The sequence below is a fragment of the Pteropus vampyrus genome, unplaced genomic scaffold, assembly GCF_000151845.1.
Source record: "Pteropus vampyrus isolate Shadow unplaced genomic scaffold, Pvam_2.0 Scaffold24, whole genome shotgun sequence".
NCBI classification, from domain to species: domain Eukaryota; kingdom Metazoa; phylum Chordata; class Mammalia; order Chiroptera; family Pteropodidae; genus Pteropus; species Pteropus vampyrus.
The window spans coordinates 248,453-276,317 of record NW_011888805.1 but is presented as its reverse complement, the minus strand read 5'-3'; the positions used below and the strand labels follow the sequence as shown (position 1 = coordinate 276,317).

The window sequence follows — 27,865 nt, the reverse complement described above, 5'->3', positions numbered from 1 at the left end:
CAAAATTTAAAAAGTTTAAAATTAAGTGTTGGAGATGATGCTGAAACAAAGGAAACTGGCAGTGCTGGCAGGGAATAACCTGGTACGGCCGCTGTAGAATAGAATTTGGCATTATCCTGTAAAGATGAAGATCCAAGCCACGTGAGCAAGCAATAGCCCTCCTAGATATACAATGTTCATAGCAGCATTGTTTGCAAAAGCAAAAACAGAACCAACCGACCAACCCCAAATGTCCATCGACAGAAAAGATAAATTGTGGTCTAGTATTAAACTATACAGCAGTAACAATGAATGACTCTCAAAAAGTACTAAGCTGAAAAAAAGCAAGTCACAGAAGGAAACATACATTATACCATTTATATAAAATTCAAAACCATAAAACTTAACACTTCCTTTAGGGATACATACATACCCTATAAAACTGTAACAAGCAAGAGAATAACAAACATAAAATTCATAATAACAATAACTGGAGAAGTTGAGGGCACATAAGGGACTTCTAAAACGCAGGTAATGTTTATTTCCTAAGCTGGCTGATGGGTACACAGATATTTATTATTCTTTATACCTTATATATACATGTTTGTGTATTTTTGTAGGTATGAAAAACTTCATTTTTAAAAAGTTGAAAATGCAAAAGACTTGAAAAATGAAGACTATTTAGGTATAACAATAACATTAAGGTAAAAAAGTATACAAAGAAATGTTCAATTCTTTATTGTCTTTCTGTGCCCTATACAATCAATATTAATCTAAAAGGGCCATCATCTTAGTGTGGAAAAAAGAAAAAACAAATAAGCAGTCTTTAACTGCTCTGACAAAACTCTGAACGTCTAGTGCTCTAAGTTAGACAAGAGTAAATATTTTAGCCTCTCGTGTCTGCTTCTTCATCTTTCATCGGTACTTAGATTTTTCTTTATCTTTGGATTTCCTGGGACTCCTGCTTCGGTCTCTCTTTTTACTCCTTTCTCTTTCATAGGGATCAGTTTGGTATTTGGATTTGTGACTATTACTATAGTGGCCGTCCCTTTCTCGAGATCGGCTACGACTTCGGTTTTGAGGTCGGTCTCTCTTTTCACTCTTTTGCTTCTCCCAACAGCTTTCTTCTTCTTCATAGTGACCAAATCCCATTTCTCTGTAGATATCCTGTTAAAGGAATGAAGAGAGAAATACAAGAGAACCAGTAAAATCACTGTCAATTAATAAAACTTAGACAGGTCTACCATTAGAAAGCAGCTGTAGCAGCTCAAATTTGAACACTACCACTAATGTCAAAAATCTTGTAAATTATAAACCAAAATAATTCAGAAAGAGTTTTAACCATTTTTTAAATCGATCTCATTGCTCTGTATCTACTATTTCAGCTGAACTGGAGAATCAGATCCAAAAACAAGGAACTGAAATTGCCCAATTGAAGTTAGAACAAGTCTTTAGAGCAAAGACGCATTATCAAAAGTTCTCCTTTCTACCTCCCCGCCTTCTCCGCTCCCCCAAAATGTGGTGCCATCACTGATCTGCAATGAAACCACTAAAATTCTCATAAGAATCCTGTAAAAAAGACATCATTTAAATAACACAGCTGGAAGGGGTTTTAGACAAGTTAATCAGTCTAAAAAGAAAAGAAAATAGATACTGCTTACTTTAGTCTGGGCAATTATTTTTAAAGTGTTTATTTTATAATGGCTCCTCTCCCAATCTTCAAATAATCTTCCTTGTTTAGACTAAGCTAATATATATTTTTATTAAAATCATTATTTATGTATTTCTTAAAAACGAGTTAAGACACACTGGAATAATCCATTGCCCTAAAGACAATAAAAGTGAGTACATTTAATTCTATTCATAATAAATATTAAGTAGTAATTTTCCCATACAGAAGGCTAATTATAACAATTCTACTTCTGCTTGTATTCTACCCTTAATTAAAACGAGTATCTCAGCAAGTAGCTGAAATCTAAAAAAGATCAGAACCAATGCTCTTTCAAGAGCTAGTTTGTAAAATTCAACTTTCTTAAAAGATTTCTAATAAAAAGGCAAGGTCCTAAGGATTGAACTCCCAACAGTCCCCACTCTATCACCAGAGAAATTAATACAGTAGATGTAAATGACAAACTTTAAAATCTAGAGTGATGGATACCCAAGGTTAAAGACTAGGTTTTAAGAAAATGATTCATAATTATTCCATATACTGTCTAGAGACTGTATATTATGCCTATCATGGTGATTACATCTTGTGAATGGAGATCTAACAAGATTGCTATAATCATGGTGTTTGTGAAATACATTATAAACTGAGTCATGATTTCCCACACAATCCCAAGAGTTCTTATCATTCTATAAGAGTCCCAGAGGTAGAAGAATGAGTAGGCATTTGGTTTAACCCTTTACCTACTATTTTCTAGCAAAATATGGCATCCTTAGATAAAAGAATTTTTGTGCTTCTTGTAACATATACAAAATTTAACTATGGACTATTCTGTTTGTACACCTAATTTCTGAATTGGTTGAGACAATAAACTTAAAAATGAAGAGACTGTTAGCTGATATATAACTCTATAAAATCTTCAGCACATTATTACATATATAGGCACTTAAACACTTTGTGTTTAAAATGAGACAGACAGACAGACAGAACTGAGGAAGCCAAAAATCCAAAATGGACTGAAACCTTAAAACCTCACCTACTTGGAGAAGTTTTCAAAGCTACACAAGCTTTGAAGTTGGGGAACTCTGGGTTCCAACGGTCTTTGCCATTTAGGAGGTGTGTCAAACAAGAAATAGTGTTAAGGTTAGATTTATCAGAGAAAGTTTCATAGAGAAATTAGGACTTGAGAGGAGCCTCAAAGAATGAGAGGGTTTGGACTGACTGTGATAAGGCTAATGCAAGCAGTGGAGCTGAAAACAGAAAAGCAAGGAAGAACTAGAAATGTGAACTAGGAGAAAAGCTTAGGTGCCTCGGTGGAGCCACGTTACAGCAGGTCCTCTAAGCACTGGCCAGCACAGGGCTAAGTGCTTTCGGAGTACAATATCATCCCCATCCAGAAATAAGGTAACTGAGACTTAAGAGATCTGCAGAGGCCGGAGATAATTATTTAACTGATCAGAAAATTGACATATAAAATTGAGAAGAGTGTGATACAGAATAATGAAAAAACACACCTGACATACACAAAATAAACATTAAAGTACCAGCTCTCCTACTAAACTATCGAGGCCCAGGGCCTGCAGGGTCAGGATCTAAGGTGAGAGGAATGAATCAGATGAGCTCTAAGGCCTTTCCAGTATGGAATTCAAAAATTCTATCATTTTATGCATTTTAAGACATAAGATGATTAAACTAGCATGTGGCTAAAAAGAAAAAAAAACATAAAATGGCCAATTTAAAGCAACCAACTTAACCTAGCCAATGATTTCAAGTAAAGCAGTCAAAAAAAGTCTCATCTAACTAAAAACTATCCTTGCTCTGGTCTCTAGGACTAAATCACAGATTTACTTAAATCTAAATCATTAAAATAACATTAGAGGATTAAAATGACAGCAAAAATAGAGTCTCAATTTATAAGAACACTAAACACCTATGCAAACCACAGAGGAGGATTGACAACTAGTATGAATACTTCTCAGCCAGGCAACCCGCAGCTGAGTATTCATTTCCTGTAACCCCAGTAAAACCCAAACCTCAAAAACACAGTAACCATCTTTGGAATTAAGATATGAGGTGGAAAAATTAAATAGAGAAGTTTTCGAATTGAAGGGAAAGGCTGTCACTCAAAAAAAACCAGAGTTTGAAGAAATGAGTTAAAACATTCTTAGTAACTAGGCTCGCCAAACAAAATGCCAACCTGGGAAAATTTGAGCTATACCTGAAAATTACCCAGTATTGAAAATTCAGTTTAATTATTCTTTTTTTTGAGAATGACATCAAAAGGATAAACAGTCAGAATAGAAAAAAACAGGCCCACTGAAATCTTAAATATGGATGCTGTTTTATTAGAAAGAAAATGAGTATAGCTATATTATTAAAGTATAAAATCAAAAAACGTTTGCTTTAACTCATAGATATAGACAATAGATTAGTGATTATTAGAGGGGAAGTGGGTGTGGGGAAGGCGAATTTGGTACAGGGGGTCAAATGTATGGTGACAGACGGAAGCTAGACTTTGAGTGGTGAGCACACTGTAATGTATATAGGTATCAAATTATCATGCTGTAGACCTGAAACTTATATAATGTGATTGACCATTGTTAACGGCAAAAAAAAAAAAAAAAAAATTGCTTTGATATGCTTTGAGGGGAAAAATAAAATTAGGAAATTAACAATTTTAATTTAAATTAACAATTTTAATTATAATTATAACATTAAGAATTTTATAGTTGACAACGGCCTTAAAATTCTCTAAAAAATACTAACAGTATTCCCCCAAAATAACACTTTTTTACTCCATGCCAAATGAGAAGGATATTTGCTACTGTAAAGTTTTAATCAAACAAGATAAAAAAGATTCATAAAAAGAGGAGGAAATAACAGACTTAAAATGTAGCCAAGGCTTTGGATTTTTTTTAGACCTCTTATACCGGACACACCAATGTGTAGGTATCTCAGGCCCAAATTCACTGATGATTCTATGTACAGTGCAGGAAGAGGAGCTGTGGCCCCATGGGATGGGGCCAAGAATTAAGAGTTTTTAGTGTAAAACATACTAATATTCATAGAAATGTGATACAGCTACCAATAAAAAAGCTTGGGATAATCTTAGGCTAAATAAATAGAGTACAGAAACTAAAAGGGAGATGTTCCTATTAGAGCAGTGGTCCCTAATCTTTTTGGCTTCTATGAGCATTTAATGCCTGATGATCTGAGGTGGAGCTGAGGCGGTGATACAAATACAGATGAAGCTTCATTCGTCTACCTGCCCACCGCTCACCTCCTGCTGTGAGGCCGGGTTCCTAACAGGCCACCAACTGGTACTCATCCGTATCCCAGGGATCGGGGACCCCTATATTAGGTTACAGTGGAATATTGTACTATGAGACAAATTATATTAGAACAACAAAAGGATTTTGGAAGAAAAACTGATAGGAATATATCCCAGGTAAGAAGAGCAGCAGTAGAATCGTGAGAACCACAAGTCTGAATTTAAATTGTGCTGCTACTATTTATTACCTGTGTAAAACTATGGTCAAGCTGCTTCTGTTGTTTTCAATTTCTTTGTTGTGAAATGGGGGTGATCATATTCACCTCAAATTGTAAGGATACTGAAGATGTTAGCTATCACTCATTCGTGTGTGGGTTACTTGAAAGATTAACAAAGGTGTAAGTTAAAAACTGAGGTCAGGGCATGAAATGATGGCAATCTTTAAATAGCTAAAGGGCTGTGGAAAGAAGAGAGGTTATGCTTTTGCTGGACAACAGCAAGCAGAAGGAAAATAAGCTATCTAGAAAATAATGAGCTAAGAATATAAAATGTATACTTGCTGAAATTTTTTTTAATGAAGAATAAAACACATGAAACGGTTATCCACAGGGGGAAAAGAAAAAGTGGAAGGGATAGGGATAGAAGCTTGGTCCTCTGTACCATTTTGTAGATTTTACTTTGGAACCATATAAATGATTTTTTAAACTACAAAACAAAAAAATTCTAAAGCGACCCTTAAACATCGAAAAGAAATTACCTGAAATATGAATCCAGTTAATGGCATTGCCACAAACAGGAACTACTCTGATTTAAAACACAGTAATTTGACTGTAACAGTAAAATAATAACAGCCAGTGTAGAAAATGATTGCACACATTTTTTTTCACTTAATCTAACAACATGCCTGTGAGATAAGAATTATCTCAATTTCACAGAGGAGGAAACTGGCTCAGAAAGTTAAATAACCTGTTGAGGTCACAAACGACTAGCAGTGTGGACATTTAAATCTAGCTTTTCTGACAGCAAATCCTTCATTCTGCCAATCACACTACACAAATCTCTCTCCATTGCTCTGTCTCTGTTTGATATTCTCACTGTCTTAGGTCCCTTCTCACCTTTGCCTGCTGAAATCTTCCTACTCCACCAGGGCTCACAGCAAATGTCCTCAAGGGGCAAAACAAAAGCAAGAAGCTATAATGTAATTTGCTTTTCATTTTACTGGGAGCCCAAATGCAGGCTGAACACGATTTCTTCTCTTTATGCTCAATTTTCTTTCAGGAATTTTTATTATCATTGTCGTATAAAATATATGGTTCAGAAAGTTTTGGGGATGATCGAATTAGTTATGAGTGCTGTTTTTATTTCATATATACAGTATGGAAGGGAATAAATGTTTTATAGGTTCTAAAACCTCAAGAGCTGTAAATTCTGTCCATAACACTTATATATAAAATGGTGAGTGAGAAGAACTTTTTTTATACTTTGTGATTTATATTCTTGAAAAATAAAGTTCTTTACCCTGGTGAAACCATTCTATGTTTTAGATTTAAAGCATACTCATCCCTGTTCAGGACTCTACCCTTACCCCCTAAATCATGTCACTAAGATGTAACTCACAAAGTCTGGACATCAGAAGTACCTGATTCGTATTTTTGATTGGCATGTAGTCCTCGTCTTCCTTTTCTTCAGAGCAGTGACGGGTTTTCTTCTTGTGCTTTTTACTTGTGTGTGAGTGACTTGATTTTGAGTCTTCTGCCTCCTCATCTAATATAAGATCATATTTTGCACTGCAGCGGCTAGTCAAGGAGAAATGTGAGAAATGACACTGCCAGCACATCAAAACATAAGAATCTGGTAAACAAAGGAGACCGTGAGACTAAAGTAACTTTTGAAACCAAAAAGCATCTTACATAGTTTATTTCTAAAACAAAACTAACTCAATATTTTTTTCATTACATAGTCAGAAAAAATAGAAAAAACCCTGATTGTATATAAGCAGTTAACAATTGGTAATTGGGCAATAAATGGAGGGGAAAAAACTGTATCCACAAATAAAAACATAAGTAGCTAAAAAATAAGGAAACCTATTTGTCTATAATGAAAAAAACTTAAAAGAAAAGGCCCATGTTTAACTAGAAAAAACTGAGATATTACAAACTCCAATGCCAGAGAAGCTTTTTAAGATAAAAGATGGCTCTTCTTTTGAAGTATAAAAGTTAGTTCAATCCTATACGAGGAAATTTAACAATGCATGTCAACGGTTAGCATGTTTAAATTCAAATAAGAAGTTATAAATAATTAAAATAAGTTCAATGAACAAAGGTATACATAACAGGATTATTTTTAATAACAGACACTGAGAACAACAAAAAGCCTAGTAATAAATATATACTTAAATATATTACATAGTACTTCAACATGATATATTATTTTTAAAAAAAGATGTTAATAATGATAAATGAATGAATGCTATAAAAAAACCTGGGAAGGTATTTATGAAAAATTAAAGATGAAAAAAACTGTATATACCATACGATGGTTACAACTTTACAAAACTTTATAAAAGATCAAGGCTTAAAAAGAACAAGGAGAAATAAATATCATTTGTCCAGATGGTAGAACTTGAGTGAATCCTTTTTTAACTTCACATGTTCTAAAAATTGTGATGTTTTAATTCAGAGATAAGTATTTTATCTAATATACTATTACGCCTTAAAATAAAAGAAAATGTATAACTACTACAACCTCTGCTAAAAATAATCGCAAATTCTAAAGAAGATTTTGAGGAAGGCTGACAAAGACAAGAACAGTGGTTTTCAAAAGAAAGCTTATGAGGAAGCTATTTTAGTGGCATGTGGGACAAGAGTAATCGCAGACACTTCCCTCAGAGTTTCATGTCTGTTTTCACAATGCCAGTCTATGCTTTCCTCAGGGATGACTCACTTCTACATAAGATTAAACAGGAAAACGCACACCTTTTCACTTTTCATAAGATGGCTAAAAATGGCTAGTCAGCCTGTGCCATCTTATTAGTTCTAACTTCTGTTCTCCTTTATACTACGTCACACTGTTCCCAGAGCGCCTTCTGGATCGTCTCCTTTCTCAGATGCGAATTCAATGGCCCTTGCCTATAATTTCACCTCAGTGTGTTGCTTTACACATGCTTCTCCCTCTGTCCAAAGTACTTCAGAGAAGTATTTTTCAAACTGCTGATCATAATCCATCAATGGGGTAGAAAATCCATTTAATGGGTCACAACCAGCATGTTTTAATAACAGAATTAAAGGGAACAGAGTGCATGGCACCTAAAAAAAATACTATGACATTTTTGTTTCAATTATGTGTGCATGTGAATGATCACATTTGGGTTGTGCTGGGTCAAGACATAGACTATTTCTTGAATGACAAATCACTTAAAGAAAACAGCACCCGACCTCAGCCCTCCTCTCCCCAAATTCAAGCTGCAGCTTTTATGTTACTTCCTTTAGTGTTACTTGAGGGTGCTCCCTGACCCCTCTCCTCTACTAAAAATCCCATATCCCATAAATGCACTTCTTTGCAATACTCCGTAGGCATATTTAATCCGCGGTAATTATTTAATGTCTGTTCTTCCCCAAACTCCAACAGTAAAACATAAAGTCTATGTGTTGGGTTTAGCAGTGAAACAGGGCTATGTTTCACTGCTAAACTCAATACGTAATAGATACTAAGTATTTGTTGATTACATGTCATACCAGACTGTTATATCTCTTCTTCCTCACCTATCTACTGTCTTCTACTCACCAATACAATCAGCACTTCTAGAAGATTTTAAATCTCTCCAAAATAATTTACATGAAACATAAATTTGTGATCTCCCTGACCTCTTTTCCCCAATTTCTTCCCTGAGGTCTAGTCTGGCCAAGTTAAACTTGCCTCTCCTTCTATTTATCTTTTTTTAATCTTCTTATTAGCAGTCTGCATTTACTGCAATTTCGCTTTCTCTCAAGATCCATAAAGAATATCCCTACCATATCTTTCTAACTGACTTACGATACTTTGTCTGCACATTAGGTTATCCTCTGAATCCCCTTTCCTTGCCCTAGTAACAAAGGAACAGAATATGTAATGTGGAAAAAAATACATATTTACCTTACACATTATAAACACATGGTCTATCCCTCTATTATAAATGCCTTGCTAAAATGAAGCATATTATAAATGCCTTGAGATTATAAATGCCTTGCTAAAATGAAGCATATCAATTACCAAGAACATAAAGACCATCCTGCTGGGTCAGACACATGAATTTCTTTTTCCTTGTTCAATATTCTGTTTGAGAATAACTAATAGTGTTTTGCACCAGGACTTGTCTGTCTTCTCCATCAACTTCAAAGGACTAAAAGCAGGCACTGTTAAATACAGCCAAATGTGGTTCTTTATATTTAAATTAATTAAAATTAAACAAAAATTTAAATTCAATTCCTCAGTCCACCTCACATGCCCAATAGTCACATGTGGTTAGTAGCGATATAGGACAGTGGATAGAACACTTGCATCATTGCAGAAAGTCCTACTGGACAGTACTAGGCTAGAGATTTATTCTCAAACATGCCTAATTTCTTTTCTTCACTCTTAATAATCTATCATCTTGAATTTAAAACACTGCAATACTATGTACTCTTTCTTTTCAGCCTTAAGTACCTCTAAGGGAAAAGACATCTTCTACTTTATACTCTGTGACTGTGCTTCCCTTTATTTGTCCTACACACTCCCCTTCTTCCAGTAACTAGTGGTTATACTAAATTTGATTTCAAAGATTTGATAAATAAATCTCAAGTATATTCTATCAATACCTTTTATGATTTTAAGATTTCGATCATATCTCTTCTAATGTTCATCTTTTCAGACTAAATCTTAGCTTATTATTTGGTCTGCATGCATGTGAAAGCCTCTTCTAATTGATTACCTCAGTATATTGTAGACTTATCCAGCTCTAACACCTTACAATGCTTTATGTATTGCAGAGTCAACATATTTTTAAAAATGAGTATATAACACATCAACCCGATATTCATCTTTCCTTGATGACTACTTGGAAGAGAAATATCTATATAGTATGAGAAAAGAGAATCCCTAAACCACCAACAGAAACTAAAAAACAAAGAAGCCATTTACAGAAAGAATTTCAAAAGAAATAACCTTTGCAACGTGTGGAATGATGGATTTATGAGAACATTGATGAAAAAATTAAAATGACATAATACAAACAGTATGTTTCATTGCTTCTTATTTGTTTCAACCTAAAACTTGGAAAAACCTAAATTAAATGGTCAAGTCAATAGATTTCTTTTTAATTCTCTAAGAGTCAACTCCTGTATACAACAGGAGTCCAACAAGTATTTGTTGCTAGACTGACAATGAATTAAACAGAAAGAAGCAACCTAATCATGTAAAAGAACAACGGGACCTTGTTGTCTAGTTATTCACCATCTCCAAAGAAGTCAAGGGGTTAGCACAAGGATTTTGCTTAGCTAAAATAAATTTCTGACTATGAGGAATTTAAAACATTACAATTATATGAAGAAAATATGAATCTTACCTGATGATCTTTTGAGAAGTGTCAACCTTAACCTAAGAGCAGGGAGGGAAAGAATCAGGTCAATCCTAACTTTCTCTCCATAACCAAGAATATACCGAAAATGCAAAGTATACACGAGACAGTGAAAAGAGATAAACATAAACTAAATAATTCCTTCGCAAACCATCTGGATTCAGGAACCTTGTCTTCTACAGCCTTTGTGACTTTTTACAGTACTCTGCACAGAGCAGATGGTTAGTACATATTGACTAACTGGTTCTTGTAAAGGATACTCTTGTTTGGGTTTTACTTTATCTTTCAGAACCAAATTAGATGGTTGATTCTGTTCCTTTTCATACTCCTTGAAATCATTCTTGGTGTATTTTCCACCTATTTATTTAAAAAAGAAAAAATAACTTAGTAAGAAAAGTCACCTTCTTAATCAAGAACACAAATTATTTCATAAAAGAGATAATATATCAGAGCTATTTTGTAAGTGGCATGTGTATCAGGGGATAGAAAAAGGCTGAGAAGAAAATAGAAGAATCATAATTATTCATTCTCCATCACTATTTTAACTGAAATCAGAGATACGTTTCTGCAAGGTGGCCATATGCTGCCACCTAATGAAATATGTGAATATTACAATACCAAACTTTCAAATCCTAAGCTATACAGGGCATACATTCACCCACTGGAAAATAGTGCAGTGTTTAAGTAGAGCCATTACATCCACGAGAACATTAGGTCCAAAGGAAGTTGAGGGTTTGGGACCTGAGTCTCAGATCTGAGAGGCTTATAAGTTTGGAATAAGTGAGGCTTTAAAGAGCTCTGATAGGTTCAAGGACACAATGCCCAAAATCTCAAAAGAGCACCAAGCAGATAGGGGACAGTAGGATATGCACAGAAGTTTGCTAAGGGATGTGGGAGGAGACGGTTGGTTAGCATGCCAGAGATAAACTGTCTCTGCTTTGAAATTCTTGCTTAAGAGCACCTTTGTTCCTCCCAAGTGCCAAAAATGAAATGAACAATCCCTTCAGAAAAATAGGACTTTCTGTTATAGCCTGACTGGTGTACAGTGGCAGGGCCGAGAAAGGAGAGCAGCCTCTCTGCTCTCAAGCCCAGTCTCCTACCGGGTGAGAATCCAGTTCCACCCACGTCCCAGACCTGCCTTTCCCATCCCCTCAACTAGCATGAAGAAACGCCAGTGAGAGGGCTTCCTACAGAAGGGTCCGAGATTGAATGTACACGTAAAGTAAGCTAGAGGTACACAGAAAGGTGTTTTGATTGTGAATCCTGTATATACCTTAACTGCTGACAGGGTCTTTAAACAAAGGGAAAAAAATAGGAATGAAAAAAGAATGGTAAGCATCCAAGACAAGATAAATCTGGTAATTCAGGGTTCCTGAAACAGAAATGATCAGTAGACAATGTTTCATATAAATGTAAATAGATAACTGTAAGAGTTAAAACACTGGTAACTGTAACAAATGGGTATTATTTCATCACTGAAAAAAGATTTGCCACGTGCTTGTCATTAGGAGTGTCATTAGGGATGAAGCAGTTATGGTAAAATAAAAAGAGCAACTGATGAAAAAGCAAGAAGTTCTGCATTCAAATTCTGACTGTAGTGAGGCCTTAGGTAAGACACTTCAATTCTCTGAAACTCATTCTCTTCATTTATAAACTGAAAATAATACTAATATTTCACAGAGCTGTTGGAATCATTAAATAAGGCTATGAGGGAAAGTACTTAGCATTGTGAATGGATGTAGTTATACATTCGATTTATTAAATGTGAATCCATAATATATAAAATTATCTCAAAATTAACTGAGATTAACAACAAACTATACATTTATCATGGCATATGTGAAACGAAGCATCTGTCTCCTATGTAACACTTTATTTTAGGAAAAAAAACAAGAAGAGATTCCCTTAAAAGTCCTCTTGTAAATAAACTACATTGAAATTGCTCAGGAAGGCAGTATCATTTCTTCAGTGAGTGGACAGGTCAGAAAGACGACAGAATTGAGAAAGAAAAAAAACAGATTTAGGGTCAGTTTAAATCATCAGTTTATGTGACCCTGGGTAAATCACTTCATAAGATTATGCTTCAAGTTCTTTCCCGGTAATGAGGAATTATAATAATACTTATTTCATATATATTTCAGATGATAAAATTAAATTAGCTCTCTGTGGAAAAAATCCCACAAAAGAGCTAGTTGGTAGCATTATCAGACCAGAATATACTGCATTAGGCCAGCAGCTCATCTATAGTTCCTGAATATATTTATTTGATTCTTTCGTTCACATAGTTGCAAATATCACGTGAAAACCATACTGTCTTAGTGCCTCAATTTAGTTGTCATATGTCACTCAAAATAGATAGGAGTGTCAAAATCTAGTCACGCATTCTAGTAGTAAGAAGGCTTCATGGGAGAAACTAATAACAGTACAAGGGGAAAAATAGTACAGGGAACCCCAATCCAAGTCTCTTACCATGGAGAACATGGCTTCCATCAGGCCTGCCTTCCTGTTCTAGTCATTAGTAATTTCACCCTTCTCTGAACTCCTGTAAGGTAACACAATCTAACAAACAATTCAGCTCGTCACTCCCAGGTAGTGCTTTCTGTTTTTTTCTCTTAAAAAATTTTCATAAAATTCATAGGAAATAAAAAATGTTATAGAAAAAAAGAGTACTCCTAGCACTATATGGTAAATAACAGCCAAAGTGAAATCTTTTAAAAACACTGCAATAAAACTAAAAAACCCATGGTATTTCAGCATACCACAGATTCAACCTTAAGTCTGACATGTCATTATCAGGAATTTATTTGACATATGTTTATGTCAATGTATATGGAATGTCATATGTACGGGGATAGTATAAAGTACATAGAGGAATAAATAATTAGAAACTTAAATGTCTATTCATAGGACTGGTTCAATAAATTATGATACATACATTTAACAGAACACTGTGCAGCCACTGAAAAGAATAAGCTGCCATTTTAGATACTGATATGACCAATGCAAGATACAGAAACAGTATATATAGCCTGCATCCATTTGTTTTCCTTTCCTAAAAGAGAAAAAACACACACACGCACGCACATGCACACACACAGGCATGCAAAGCAAAACAGAACAAACAGAAATGAACTCACATACCTTTCCCTTTCCATTTAACCTTTGCAACAGACTGGCTAAAATCCACATGTATTCTTCTGTCATCTATAAGTACATTGTCCATTTTGAAGAACGCTTTCTCACAATCTTCTTCCTGATAGTAATTACAAAAACTTAAATCTTTATGGATAAGATTTCTGTAGCTAGAACAAATACTGAAAAGACAATAAGTATGTTGTCACTAAAATAAATATTTGAACGCTTATTACGTACGAAATGCTGTTAAATGCTTTGCATCTATTACCTCAATTAACTCTGTTAAAAACCATGTGTTATTGTCTCCATTTTGTCAAAGAGAAAAGAGAAATTTAGAAAGGTACAGAAGTTGCCAAAGGTTACACAGTGAGGCCAAGATTTGAACTGAGACCATCCAGTTACAGTGGATGTACATATTACCAATTGTAAGAATTGGTAAGAATCCCTTTTAGTCAAAACCCAAAAATATCCTGAAAATTGAAAGTTGTTTTTATAAATTTGGTGTTAAAACCATTTTATAGCAAAACCTGACCTAATGGGAGGCTATGGCTTTAATTTATTCCATTTAGTATGAATATTCATGTTTCACTGAAGAAATATTTTTGTTTTTGATTATGGAATGTTGACCCAGAGGAGTATTATAAAATTCACAGATGTGTTTGTGCGCGCACACACACACAGAATTATTACAATGAAATACCATATGTCAATGAAAATTCACAAAAAAAGTTAAAAGCTATATGCAGTAACGTATAATCTTATAAATATAACACTGAGCAAATGAAGCTAGCCACTCTATGCTTACATTTATATCAAGTTTAAAATTAGACAAAATCTAATATGATGTCAGAAATAGGGGTCATTTTTTGAAGGGGACACAAAGAGGGCCTGTGGGATCCTGGTCATTTTTTTCTGCTAATGTTTTATTTCTTAATTTGGGTGGTGGTTCACCTGGGTGTGTTAAATGTTAACTCATCAAGCTGTTCACTCATGAGCTTCTGTATTTTACTCTTCAGTTTAAAAATGTTTTGGATCAGATTATCCAAAACATAGAGAACTTGCCTAACATGAAAATATACAGACTAAGTGATGAACACTTATAAAGAAGCTACCAGCCATGAGAATTATGAAACAGAATAATGTAGCTTAATCTGGTTTTCAAGAAATGAGAAAGGCCACAAAAGTTCCACCTCAAAAACAGAAAGGCTGAATCATAATAAAGAACTCATAGATTCTGTCGTCACCTTATGTTCTGGAGTTGAATGAACTACATATTCATGGAAAATGGTATATCTACAGAAGACTGAGAAACATAGGCATTCAATAGTCTATGTGCTATAAATGAAATGAAATTATATTTGTGAGCAAAGAAATGATATATCCTATAGTGTCAATGATGGAATGACACTGTTAAGTCTACAAAAAGTTACTGATGGAAAACCAAAGGTAGAGATCTCCTTTTAGCTAGCACCACTACACTTTGTAGATATTAGTTTTGGTACACCTCACGGTATCTAGGTAAAATTTGTTAGGTGTTTGTCTTCCCAAGCCTCTATTTATCTTGCACTCCTAGGATTTATCGCAGTGCCTGAAATATTGAAGGTGTTTGGTAAATGATTTGGAATAACCATAACTTAGAATGAGCTACTAATGGACACAAATCAGTCCAAAGCTACATAAAGAAATAGTGGCTAAAAGTAATGAGAACTCAGTCAGACGTATGTAAGTTCAAATCCCAGCCATGACATTCACAAAGTACATGATTTTAAATAAGTCATGTTACTACTACGGGTCGCAGTATACTTATTTGGAAGAGGAGGACAGTACCTATCTCAAAAGAGTCGTGAAGATTAAATGCATGTCAAGTAGCATAATGCCTAGCACAAAGAAAGTTATTTGAGTAACCTAAACTATCATTATTATTATGGATCTAGAAGGTACCATTTAATCCAACACTCAAGTTTTATTTACAAGGAAGTTAACGCTCAGCAAGAAGAGTTCTAAATAAACTGCCAAATATCATATAAAGCTGATCGGTGACAAAGCTCAGATTAATATTTAGAACTTAACACCTAGTCCAGTTCTCTTTCTATTATTAAATTATGTATCTCCCTAAATAACACTGAAAAACCATTTACAGAATGTGAATGATTTTACCTAAAACTTTAAAGTTTTAAAGATACAGTAATGCAGATTGCACCTGAACCTAAAGGTACATATATTAACATGAAAAGATGTTGAATTTATCCCCTATTTCAATATAATAGTCGTTTTTCTTGGTTGCCTAAAGGGCACAGTAATTTTCTAATCTTAAAGACTAGAAAAAAGTTCTATAGTTTTTCACGTTTTAATACCATCAGAATAAAATAAATACCAAACTTCACATGTCTGTATTATGACTTACCTTTTCAAATTCAATGAAAGCGTAACAGAGGGATTCTCCAGTCTTCCAATCTCGGATAACTTCACAACTGAAAGTTGGAAAAAGTGACATTAAAAAAAAAGCATTCACTCTCACTCTTTGAAACTGAAGAACAAAATAAGACGGTTATTAAAAGGCAAAGTTAAGCCCATAGAATTATATTTCTCCAAATTTCTTCAATAATAATTATTTTTTAAAAAATTGTTTACCAGTCTAGTAACTACATTACCTAACTCTACTCTAAATGACCTGTCTAGGCCTACAGTCTTAAATTCCCAAAGCACTAAGGAAGAATAAGATAAAAATATTTAATTTCCCTATGACAAAAGTTAACTGCTAAAAAAATTTTTTTAATCATAATTCACTTCTAGTCCAGATGTAGATGAATTATAGAATGTTACGATAGAATAATGTATGCACATTCATACATATATACATGTTCAGTAAGTTATTATGCTTTTACTATGAGCCAAACTCAAATTTAACCCTGCAAGAATAGCTATTATACAGAGCTAATTCATCTTAACCACCAAGTGAAATGGCAAATAAGATAGTGTTGAAACCAGCTGGCTTGTCCCTTTCCTCACGTGTCCTAAATCTATTTTTTAACATAAAATGAAACAGGAAAATAAAACATTGTGAGAAAAAGGAAAAGTAATCACATTATAGCACATGGTTCAGCTGTTACAACACTTATGTAAACATTAAAATGTAAATACTGAACAATGACCTAGCCAAAATTTTGACACAACCAAAGCAGGAGGAGGAAAGATTGAACCCAGAAGGTCAGTAATAGAGGTAAATCTCACGCTCCCTAGCAGGAAGTCAGTATATGATGTCTAAAATTGAAAAATAAGAAGTAGCAGTACAGGAGTATTTTTTATAAATATGATATATTGTAAGTGGATGGAAGAGTTGAGTTAAAAAAAAAAAAAGTTAGGCAGCCATTTATAGAAAGATTTTTCTTTCAACAGAAAGAATCAAAAATGGCTTCATGAAAAAAAATACACGAAATGAAATTCTAAATATAAAATACTTAATTTTAAAATATTCTCCTTTCTTACAGAAATACTATTTTCATAGACTTTTGCATTAATTGTGCAAAAAGAAAAATTTGAGAAAATTTAGATTTAAATTAATTTTGATATGGATTTCTGGTCATTCTAGGGAGAACTTAAATGAGATAAATATTTTAAATATTACAGAAGGTTATTGAGAATACCATAGAACTAGACTTAAACTGTTCCATTCACTTCTTGGTTTAGAGTGAAAATATGTTGGAAGTAGAAGAACCATTAATTACATACGATGTATATATTTGTATGTATACTTACACATATACACATACATACTTTTCTTCCCTACTGTCCAAAAGGCTCATTTGTAAGATTCACCAGGGCAAAATTCACTTAGAGTTCATAGACTTATCAAAAATGTCATTAGAAAACCACCAAATAATACCTAGTTTTTCTAAAATCTTTTACTAATTCTAGAGATTACCTTCTTATTGGTCCAAATCTTGAGAATATTATCTCCAGATCCTCATCTGTGGTCACTGGATTCAATTTACATACAAACAGCACATTTTCTGGTGGTTTAATATCTGCATCAGGAAGGTCCCCCACCTAAATTATAAATAAACAAAAATATAAATCAATTCCTTTATTTAATTTCCATTCTAAATACCCTTTTCTAAGCCCAAATGCTGATTTCTCTAAAACATCTAAATTTACATTATAAACTGTAGGCTCAGGAAAAGAAATCTAAATAAGATCTCAAAATTAATTACTGACAATTGATAAAACAATGTTAAAAACAACAATCTATTTTACAGATGAATAAAGAGAAATTCAAAAAGTTTAAATAACTAACTTGCCCAAAGCCACATAGTATTTAAGCAACAGAGCTGGAATCTGAATCCAGGTTTACCTGGGTTTTTAGCTCCACTTTTTCTTTCTTCGTATTTGATATATTAAAAACAGAATTTATGCAAAGTATACCTAGGTCATGAAGCATGAAAATTAAAAACACTGACTTTAGCCTTCTGCGATTAGTAATGCCCAGTTTTTTCCCTATTATTGTTCAATACGGAACTGCAACAATTCCTGGATAGTGTTTCTAGCCTTATACTCTCACCCTCACCATCATCTACTTCAGTCAAATTGAAGTCAACTTCACAGTCAACTACTGCACCAAGCAGAACATGCCACCTACTGAAGAACTAGGCAAGGTGACAGTGAGAGAAAACCATGATGATGGTGTTGGTTTCACTGTGCGAAAACTACATGTCCCATGGCCTTTAGATGGGGAAAATACGTGTATTTGAAACTCTCAGAGATGATTTCCGATAAGATTATCACGTGAAGTATAAACGCAGTAAAACAAAAAGAAATTTTAAAAATCAGAAACAGTAAGAAGAAACAGAGCCAGTAAGATCTTCTCAGTGTCTCTGAAGCCTATTGAAAGACAAGAATAACCTATGTTCAATAAGCAGTATCATGACACATAAGGGGAAGTGCAAATCAATAAAAAATCCCAAAAAGCACCTACAAAGGCAGAAATACCACATCTAAAGGAAGCCCAAGTGAGAAAAAAGTTAATGAGTTAGAAAAGAACTCACTATGCTACATGTCAAAGATAATGTTAAAATATTATGTAAGGAAATTTAAAATACTCCCAACAGCTATGAAGTTCAAAACCACTAGTTGATAATGCAAAACACTAGCAGAATTACCATTATTTTACACACAAATCTGTTAATAGTGAGGATCGAAAGGGCACAGGATCACCTACATTCTAGGTTAAAATCTAAAACACTGACACCACCACAAGCTGGCAAGGATGTAGGGCGACAAGAACCCTCATTTTTGCTGGCAGGATGCAAAAGGAAGACAATTTGGCAGTTTCCTATAAAGCTAAACCATACAAGTCAGAAATTACACTCCTACATATTTACCCAAATGAGTTATAAACTTAAGGCACACATAAAAATCTGCACACAAATGTTTACAGCAGCTTTATTCATACTTGCCAAAACTTAGAAGAGAACAACCTATTTTTAATAGGCGATTGGATAAACTATGGTATATTCATACAATGGAACATTATTTAGCAATCAAAAGAACTGAGTTATCAAAAGCCACAAAAAGATTTGGAGGAACCCTAAATGCATATTGCTAAGTGAAAAGAAGCCAGTCCCCAAGGCTACATAGTGCATGATTCCAACTACACGACATTTTGAAAAAGGCAAAACTATGCAGACTGTAAAAAACAAGTATTGGGGACAGGTAGGGATGAATAAGTGAAACACAGATTTGAGGGACATGAAACTATTCTGTATAATACTGTACTGGTGGATACACAGCATTTGTCAAAATCCACAGAGTGTATAACAAAGAGTGAATCCATATGTAAATTATGGATTTTAGTTAACAATAATGTTTTATATACTAATATATAAGGTCCAAAAAGATAAAATCTTTGTTTTTTTCACTGATGTATCCCAAGCTCCTAGAATGCTTGGCAATAATAGGTGCCCAGTGCACATATGTTGAAAGAATGTGTGAATTAAACACAAAGATATGCATCCCCTTTCTGGTTTTGACAAGGTTAGAAAGTTGGATCCCAACTGGAGGGGAAATAAAGCTACAAAGGATATTACCAACATAACTGATAAAATTGGATTATAAACTGTAATTTCTATTAATTTTAAATTTCTTGATTTTAATAACTGTTCCACGAATATGTAGGATAGTGCTGTTGCTCTTACATGCTGATGTAACAGATAAAGAAAGAGGAATATGCTTCTATTTAATTTCAAATGGTCCAGAAGAAATAACGTGTCTCTGCATATATAATCAGAGACAGAGAGAGAGGGAGAAGTAGAGATGAAGAGAGGGGAAGATGAGAGAGAAATGATCAAGATGAGGCAAAATGTTAAAAATTGGTGAGTCTGGGTAAAAGATATATAGAAGTTCTCTGCACTGTTTTTCGGTAATTTTTCCATAAATTTGAAATTATCTGAAAATAAAAAATTTTAAAAATGTTACCCCATATTCTTCTGCCATAAACTTCCTGTATTTCTCCTGTTGAAGACTGATGATAATCTAATGTTCCTTCCTTTTTATGTCACTCTTGTTACCCCATTGCTCAAAGGATTTATCTTTTAAGTCTAGTAATTTGTTGTTGATTGTTCTGGGTCAATATTCTCAGATGCATATGGTGCTCATTAAAGTATGTACTTTCACTTTTTTTTAATTCAGTAAAGTATTCCTGAATTATAGTCTTTAGTATTTATTCCTTCAGACTGGTGATGCATATATGATTTATCTTTTTTTCAATAAGAGTTGGCATTCAATATTATTTTATATTAGTTTCAGGTGTACAGAATAGTGGCTAGACGTTTATATAATTTACGAAGTGATCCCCCGATTAGTCTAGTACCCACCTGGCACTACACATACTTGTTATAATATTAGTGACTATATTTCCTATGCTGTACTTCACATCCCCATTCTATTTTACAACTACCAATTTGTACTTCTTAATTCCTTTGCCTTTTTCACTCACCTACCTCCCCCTGCAACCACCCATTTGGTCTCTGTGTCTGAGTCTGTTTCTGTTTTGTTAGTTTATTTTGTTCTTTGGGTTCCACATATAAATGAAATAATATGGTATTTGTCTTTCTGTCTGACTTAATTCACTTAGCATAATACTCTCTACGTCCATCTATGTTGTTGCAAATGGTAAGATTTCATTTTTTATGGCTGAGTAGCTAATATGAATTTAAAAACAGACTATGAATCTGAAAACTCTACTATATAAAATGATAAAAAAAATTAATTATCTATCCATTCAAATATTTATCGATGATCTATTTAAAAGGTATAGTTAGTCTACAAAAATAAGAATAGGAAAAATGCCCAGTAGGTCATACTTTTTCTAATACAGAGAAGGAGTATGTTTTAGAGTGCTCAATGTCTGCCCATGTTTATTTCATCCTGTAACTACTATTCAACTATTTAATCTCAATACTTGAGTTGTACAAAGAATTTATTCATTAATATACATAAAACTCAGTTCAAGAAACACTCTTTAAAAATGAGATGAGTATAACAATTGAAATCCATTTAATATTTATAAGTTGAATATCCGCTTCCCATTTTTAAAAAAGACACTTGGCACTATATTAATAGTGGAATCAAATTTGTTTACTTTCATAAATTTTATTATGTCATACAAAATTTAATTCAGAAAAAAACACTTAGCTACTTTTTTATGTTAAGACCATCAAAAAGCCAGAAATAAACAGTATGTATTAAATATATTGCTGAACAACTAATTGAATAAAGATAATTATCTTACCATTTCTAATAGAATAGCTTGAGTTTTGGCCTCTTTTTCTGCCTTTATTTCTTCTACTTCTTCAGCTGATCTTCCTTTGAAATCATCGATTTCTTCGTCTGCTCCTATTCGACCACTCTGTAAGGCAGAAGTTACTCACATATAAAAAGAACAGAAAAATCTGAGAAACATGGGAAATATTCCACTTTATTCTTAGTTGCATCAAATGTGTTGGAATAGAACCATCTCACTTGTTTCACAAGTGTAAATTTTATAAACCTTGGAAAATTGGTTTAAATTAATTTGATAATATTAGCCAGACTAGTCTTATTGTGAAATCAAAACAAACATTTATATAGAAACTATTTGGTATCCAACTAAGTGCTGAATGCAGAAGATAAATGATCTTAGAAATTAAGCACCAAATCCAATTATAAAGATAAATTTAGCTTTAAGAAGTCTCATAAGCAGAAATTTATACCTTAAAATATCTGAGGAAAAGTCTGCTTTAGTCCACAGAAATTTCTGGGTTCTAGCCTGGCTCAAGTATCCCTCTGAGAAATTCCCTTAAAAGATGATGGTTTTATTTAGAGTTAGGAGATAAGAAAAACATTTTCCCAAAGTGTTTATATATGTTTCCAGAGCTAAGGCTCTTCTGGTGGAAGAGAAACTGAAGAAAAGATATTCGGGAAATAAAGATAGCTAGAAAAATGAGTGCCTCCACAGAAAAGAGAAAGAGCTCTAAACTTATCCTAGTATAACGGATAAAGCAAGATAATCGTTCTGAAGAAATAAGTTTTAATAGGCTAAAAAGCAAGATCTATGCAAAGTATTAATGTGCACGTACGTTGAATCAAAAGAAGACTTGACTTACATCTAGCTGTTCCCTTGTAGGTTCTGGTGATCGATCAGGAATTAATAAATCAGGAGGGTCATCAAATGGATCATCTAAAATCACTGTATGATTAATCCTTACAAAATAAATCCAAGTCAAATATTAGAAATACATTATTTCAAAATCTATGCCTTACTTTTTATAAAGATTATGAAAAATGTCTATGTATCTCTAAGGCCAAATATCCATAAGCTATTAAATTTTATTGCACAAGGATATTAGAGTATACTTTCACAATCAGTGTTACTGTCTTTCATTGTTTGATATATTTCTCTGCATTGCTCGAGAATATAAATGTCTAAATCTTAGTACTTTTGCCATATTTCTTAATGATCTGCATTTAAAAAAAACTAAAGGATTAATAATTCCTCTCAACATAAACCATTATGAATAATTAGTATAAGTGTAAAAATATAAAAGATTTTTTATTATAAAGATTTTTATAGTCTTGTATTAATTCACATTTTGGAATTATCCAAAAATTAGTCTTATGCATGTCATCACCACTACATTTCAAACATCACAGTACTAAAATATTTTAGTACATTCAAAAAGTAAATTGTAACCACACCTGATATCTTGATATGGCACAAAATCCTTGTCAACAAAGGTCTCATTAATTTTCTTAATTATGTCCATGCCTTCTGTCACCTCACCAAACACTGTATGGACACCATCAAGATAATCTAGATTATCTCCTGTAGTAATAAGAAACTATAAAGAAAGTCACAGAATAAATATAAATATATATTTAATTCAAACTGAAATCAATTACAGACTGACGAAAAATACACAAAAGTAAGACTCTACATTAACTGCATGGATTGAATTCTTACCCACTTGTTACTAGGACTAAGTGAAAAGTACAAAGCTTATACATAAAATTTCAACACACATACGGATGTTCTCCTAATTGTTTAAATGGACACACCAAGGCTCAGACACACCCCCCGAATGGGGTGGCAGTGAGCATTAAACAAGACTCTGAATGAAAAGTGCTCAACATGACCTGTTTTGAAATAAGTAATAAATACTGGAAGGAAACGGGCCACAGATGCGAGCAGTAATGATCCGTGAAAGGTGGGATGGGGGTAATGTTATTTTGTTCCTTGTATTTTTCAGTGTTTTCAAAATTCCTCACAATGGACATGCCTTACATTTAAAAGAACAAAATTTATTTTAATTTTTTTCGTGATATCATGTAATTTTTGTTATACAGAAAAAAGAGTATATTTTTTTCTTCTAATAAGTATCTTTGATTGGAATTTTCTCCTTACTGGATGATCTTAAAAGATAACTTTGTGGGATCCTTCCAGTCTTCATCTTAAAGCAAAACTCATCTTCTCACCCATTTCTAACCTGAGATCCATGCTGATCACTGCCATTGTTTACCATGGATACAGTGCCTTTCTTCTTGTGCTTAATCCTTGGCACTTTTTCTGCCTCGAAAAAGCTTGCTTGATCACCATACAGTTGACTGAAAATACATAAAATAAAGTTATAAAATATAAGTACACTCAACATGAAATACAGAAGAAATAACATATAGGGTTACTGTTTCTTTACAGAAATGCCAATATGATCCAAAATATTCCTCTCTTTTATTATAGATATTTAGAGAACTTGGAAAAAAAATCTATATTTGACCCGAAGTTAAAAAGAAGATTGAAATATGCTGGTTAACACTGTTAACAGGTAATTCTATTTTTACTCATTTAAAAATAAAAGAACTTACCCAAAAACAGACTCTCCTCCACGGCCAGTCCCTGTAGGATCGCCAGTTTGTATGATAAAATCCCTCTATAATATATAGGATACTTTGTTAATTCAGTTTGCTAGATAGTTCCAATAACAAAGGACATGACTAATATCCACCAACTCACCTGTACATTGTGAATAAGGCAATAATTGTAATATTTTATTTTGCACAACTTCAGGAAATTCAAGCAGGCTGAAAGAATTAAATAATAAATTTATCACAGTAACTCACAAATATATTTTTAAGCAATTAAAAACACAGTTAGTATAAATTTCCAAATTACCATATAAAATCTCCCTAAAATAGTCAAATGTCCAAAGCCACAAAAAAAGGCAGTAAGCCTAGAAAAAGGCAACATATTTTAAATTATCTTTTTATTCTTTTTTTCTTAGGATTTCTTGGGCATCTGAGCTAATGCAGAAAACACACTTATCTGGGATAAGCAATCATTTAGTGATGGATTAACTTTGTAAGAGAAAAAAAGAAAATTAAAGAAGATACCATAATGAGAAAGGACCTAGGAGAGTATCTGAAAATGGGTACAGATTATATAAATTAGAGAAAAATCAAGTATCTGGGACCAATTCTTTTTTTACAGTGAATAGCCCTTCACAAAAACTCATACACTTGTACCAGCTTTCTCATGTAAATGCACTTGCTTATCCAATAAACATTATCCTCCAGGTACTTATAAATGCTGTCATGAATGATATTAAACTGTAGTCCCTGACCTCAACAGGGAGACACATGCTAATAAATTCTTAAGGCACTAAACTAGAAACAAGATAGAAATATATACAAGGCAGTCTCTGCCCTCAAGGAGCTTACACCAAACTAGGGTCCTTTACACCTGAGCACAAATAGCTGCAATACTGGGCATATCTGATAATAGCATTTCTGCTACTTAAATAGTAAAATGGTAAAACATGGGTTAAAAAGTGCCACAGGGGTTCAAAAGAGATTGTTTCTGGCTGTTGAAATCAGAAGACCTTGTAAAGGTTTACGCTGAGCATTAAAAGAACTGGACTGGCAGAGAGTAGAGAATATACAGCATGTACAATGTTATATGGTACAAATAAATGCACAAGAGATGTAACACTCTAGTGGGCAATACTGACGATGGGGGGATGAACATGTGTGGGGTAGGGGGCATATGGGAAATCTCTGTGACTTCCTCAGTTTTGCCATAAATCTTAAATTGCTCTAAAAAAGTAGTCTTAATTTTAAGAAAAAGGGAGGGGGAGAACCTATAGATTAAAAGATATTTAAGAGATATAGCAATCAGTATAATACTATATGGCCCTTGTTTGGATCCCAATTTAAATTACCAAATTTTTAAAAATGTTTATGAGACAATAGGAAAAATATGAATGATACTAAGGAATTATTGCTAATTTTTTCAGATGTGATAATGATTTGTGTGATGTCTTTTTTTAAAGTTTCTTTTAAGATACAAATTGAAGTAATTAAAATTAAGTAAGTCCCATAAAAACGATTTATTACAAAAAATCCAGTGGAAGTGAAGGTATAAATAAAACAATAGTGGTTATGTATTGACAACTGTTAAATGAAGCTGGTCATCAGCACGTAAGAGTTCATGTACATGATTCTACTTCTGTATGTGTTAAATTTTCTGTAATAAAAAAAATTTTTTTTAAAAGGAAGGGAGAGAAGGAGGGAAGGAGGAATGCCATAAATCTTAAATTGCTAAAACAAGTTTGAATTTTAGGAATTCTAAAACAAGTTTGCCATGTTTACTATGGATTGATAAGTAGTTATACATGTAACTACTTATCAATCCATAGTAAACATGTCTTTATTTTCCAAATACATACAAACAGGGTAGGCTTATGTTTTTAGTGTTCCAAGCTACCTTTGCAGAACCAATGCTTGTCCATTCTGTGTTAATTAGGCAGGCTAACCCTATCTCCCCTTTTGTTCCTCACAGCTCTGGCGAAAGAGGCCCACTCACTTGCCAGGTGTTGCTCCATGTAAAGAGCTGCAAACAAACTCAAAGGAAAGCAAAACCAAAAGATGAAAAATATAATTTCTTATAACATCCTGTGAACCACTGGACCATGCCATCCTTAAAGCTAAGCTTATCCCAGTAACATGAGGTAATCAATCACATTCTTTCAGCCTGTTTCTATCACCTGCACAGAGTCCTAACACATATATACATGCCTTAGTCAATATAATGAACCTTCAGTGTCTCCTCTCAATGTGTCAGGCATTGCACTTGATGCTCAGGATATAGAGATAATTAAGGCACGGTCCCTGCTCTCTTGGAATTTATTTTCTGGAAAGACGACCTGCAAATAATTCCAGGACAACAGCTAAAGTTTATAACAAAATATTTGTGTGATTCATAAAAACCTGAGACAGAGTAGAAGAAACAGATCTAAATCTAGGGACATTAGACAGCTTCACAGTAGAGATCATGCTTGACCTGAGATCTGAAAAATAAGCAGGAAGTCTGCCAAAAGTACAGGAATGGAGAGAAATGTGGGATAGAGGCAACGGTATGAGAAAGGCATGGATGTTTAGCTGAATATGTAGTCGTAGGGGAAATAGCTGAGTGTGGCAGGAGGCACTCATTGTACGGTATTTGGCTTGTTTCATTTTCTTTGAAGAGTCTGCATTCCATGGGAGCAGGACTCTGATTCTAACTAATAATCTCTCCTGGCCCATCCGCTTCTCCCTCCTCTGATACATTCTAAAGCAAGTTTGCCAAGCCTCAGTCCTGCTCTTAAAACCTCCAAAGATTTTGGTTATCAGTAGAGCACACAAGACTATTCACATAGAGGAGACTCACAGTCTGCCATTCCAAGCTACGCCAAACTACTTGCTGTTTCCAGAAAATTCCAAGCACACTTAAAGAAAACCCTCATGTCCACTCATCTTTGAAAGAACTAGTTCAAGTGTTCTGCATTCTTTGCTTGATCCGCTTCTCCCTTCCCCCAAACAGGAAGAATTACTCCCTCCTCCGGTTTCCATAGCAACTTGCACACTGTTCTACTACAACACTTGCAAAAGTTAAATAGGTTTCGGCGTCGATTTTAACCCCAAAGGAAAAGTAGACCCCCCCCTCCACCCCCAAGAGAAAGGCGCCTTTCCCAGGGGTTGGCACAGAGTCTAGCACAGTAGGCGATCAATGAGTGCCTGCTAAGGCTCTGTGCACACGTCCTCCATCCAAGCGAGATGCCCACACTCAGTGACCCAAGCACGTCCTCCCTGCTTACATCAGACTGTACTGGTTACACACCAAGGAATACTGGTTCCACTCACCAGTAAAGTGCAGTAAAGCCACTAAAGCTTTATGGGAATTGCAGCATGCATAACTGCATCTCTGTCTTTCTGTCTCTATCACACACACTCACACACGCGCGCGCACAGAGACAGACACACACACACACACACACACACACACATTGGCATTTAAAGACCACAAGCACCCGCCACCCGGTTGGCCAGCACCAAATACAGCAGAAGGGCTGCTCCTCACAAAAACTTTTCTAACCAACACCCGCTAATAAGAGCCCTGTCGCGGGCACCCTCAACCGACGCTGGAGACTGGGCGGCGAACGGGCAGCGGGGAAAGGAGATCGCCTCCCCGGCGAGACGTGGCAGGGTCGGGCCTCACCGCGCGGCCGCTCCTCCGTATACAAGTCGATGACTACGTCGCCCAGAGTGGTCTCCAGCAAAACTGCCATGGCGCCCGTTCCTCCTCCGCAACAAGCCCGCGGGGTGGTAGGCGCAATCTGTCCTCGTCCACGCCACGCGTCACCCACGGCGCGACGTC

General features: G+C 34.4%; 1 protein-coding gene across 4 annotated transcripts; it reads right to left on the bottom strand.

The window, feature by feature from the left end:
- Positions 1-338: 338 nt before the first annotated feature.
- On the bottom strand, positions 339-27,865 carry PPIL4 (peptidylprolyl isomerase like 4). 4 transcript variants are annotated; one of them, XM_023528337.1, is made up of 14 exons: positions 27,707-27,865; positions 24,188-24,255; positions 24,040-24,104; positions 23,664-23,781; positions 22,876-23,018; positions 22,284-22,380; positions 21,431-21,547; positions 17,567-17,691; positions 16,049-16,115; positions 13,651-13,762; positions 10,770-10,866; positions 6,556-6,703; positions 6,032-6,080; positions 979-1,146 (listed from the first exon to the last, which is right to left on the bottom strand). In XM_023528337.1, the coding sequence occupies exons 1-14, from the start codon at positions 27,774-27,776 to the stop codon at positions 1,112-1,114; spliced, it is 1,311 nt and encodes a 436-aa protein (XP_023384105.1). In that variant the 5' UTR covers positions 27,777-27,865; the 3' UTR covers positions 979-1,111. The 4 variants fall into 4 exon arrangements, with proteins under 4 accessions (XP_011354406.1, XP_023384107.1, XP_023384106.1 ...); XM_011356104.2 differs by lacking the exon at positions 6,032-6,080 and having other exon boundaries at positions 339-1,146; XM_023528339.1 differs by lacking the exons at positions 6,032-6,080; positions 27,707-27,865 and adding an exon at positions 26,879-27,122 and having other exon boundaries at positions 339-1,146.

Excerpts from the sequence above, each read along its gene's own strand:
- PPIL4 (XM_011356104.2), bottom strand. The coding sequence starts at position 27,776 with ATGGCAGTTTTGCTGGAGACCACTCTGGGCGACGTAGTCATCGACTTG. Across the intron at positions 22,381-22,875 it reads GTGCCATATCAAGATATCAG|GATTAATCATACAGTGATTT; the intron begins GTGTGGTTACAA and ends TTATTTTGTAAG. Across the intron at positions 17,692-21,430 it reads AAGCTATTCTATTAGAAATG|GTGGGGGACCTTCCTGATGC; the intron begins GTAAGATAATTA and ends TTTATAATTTAG.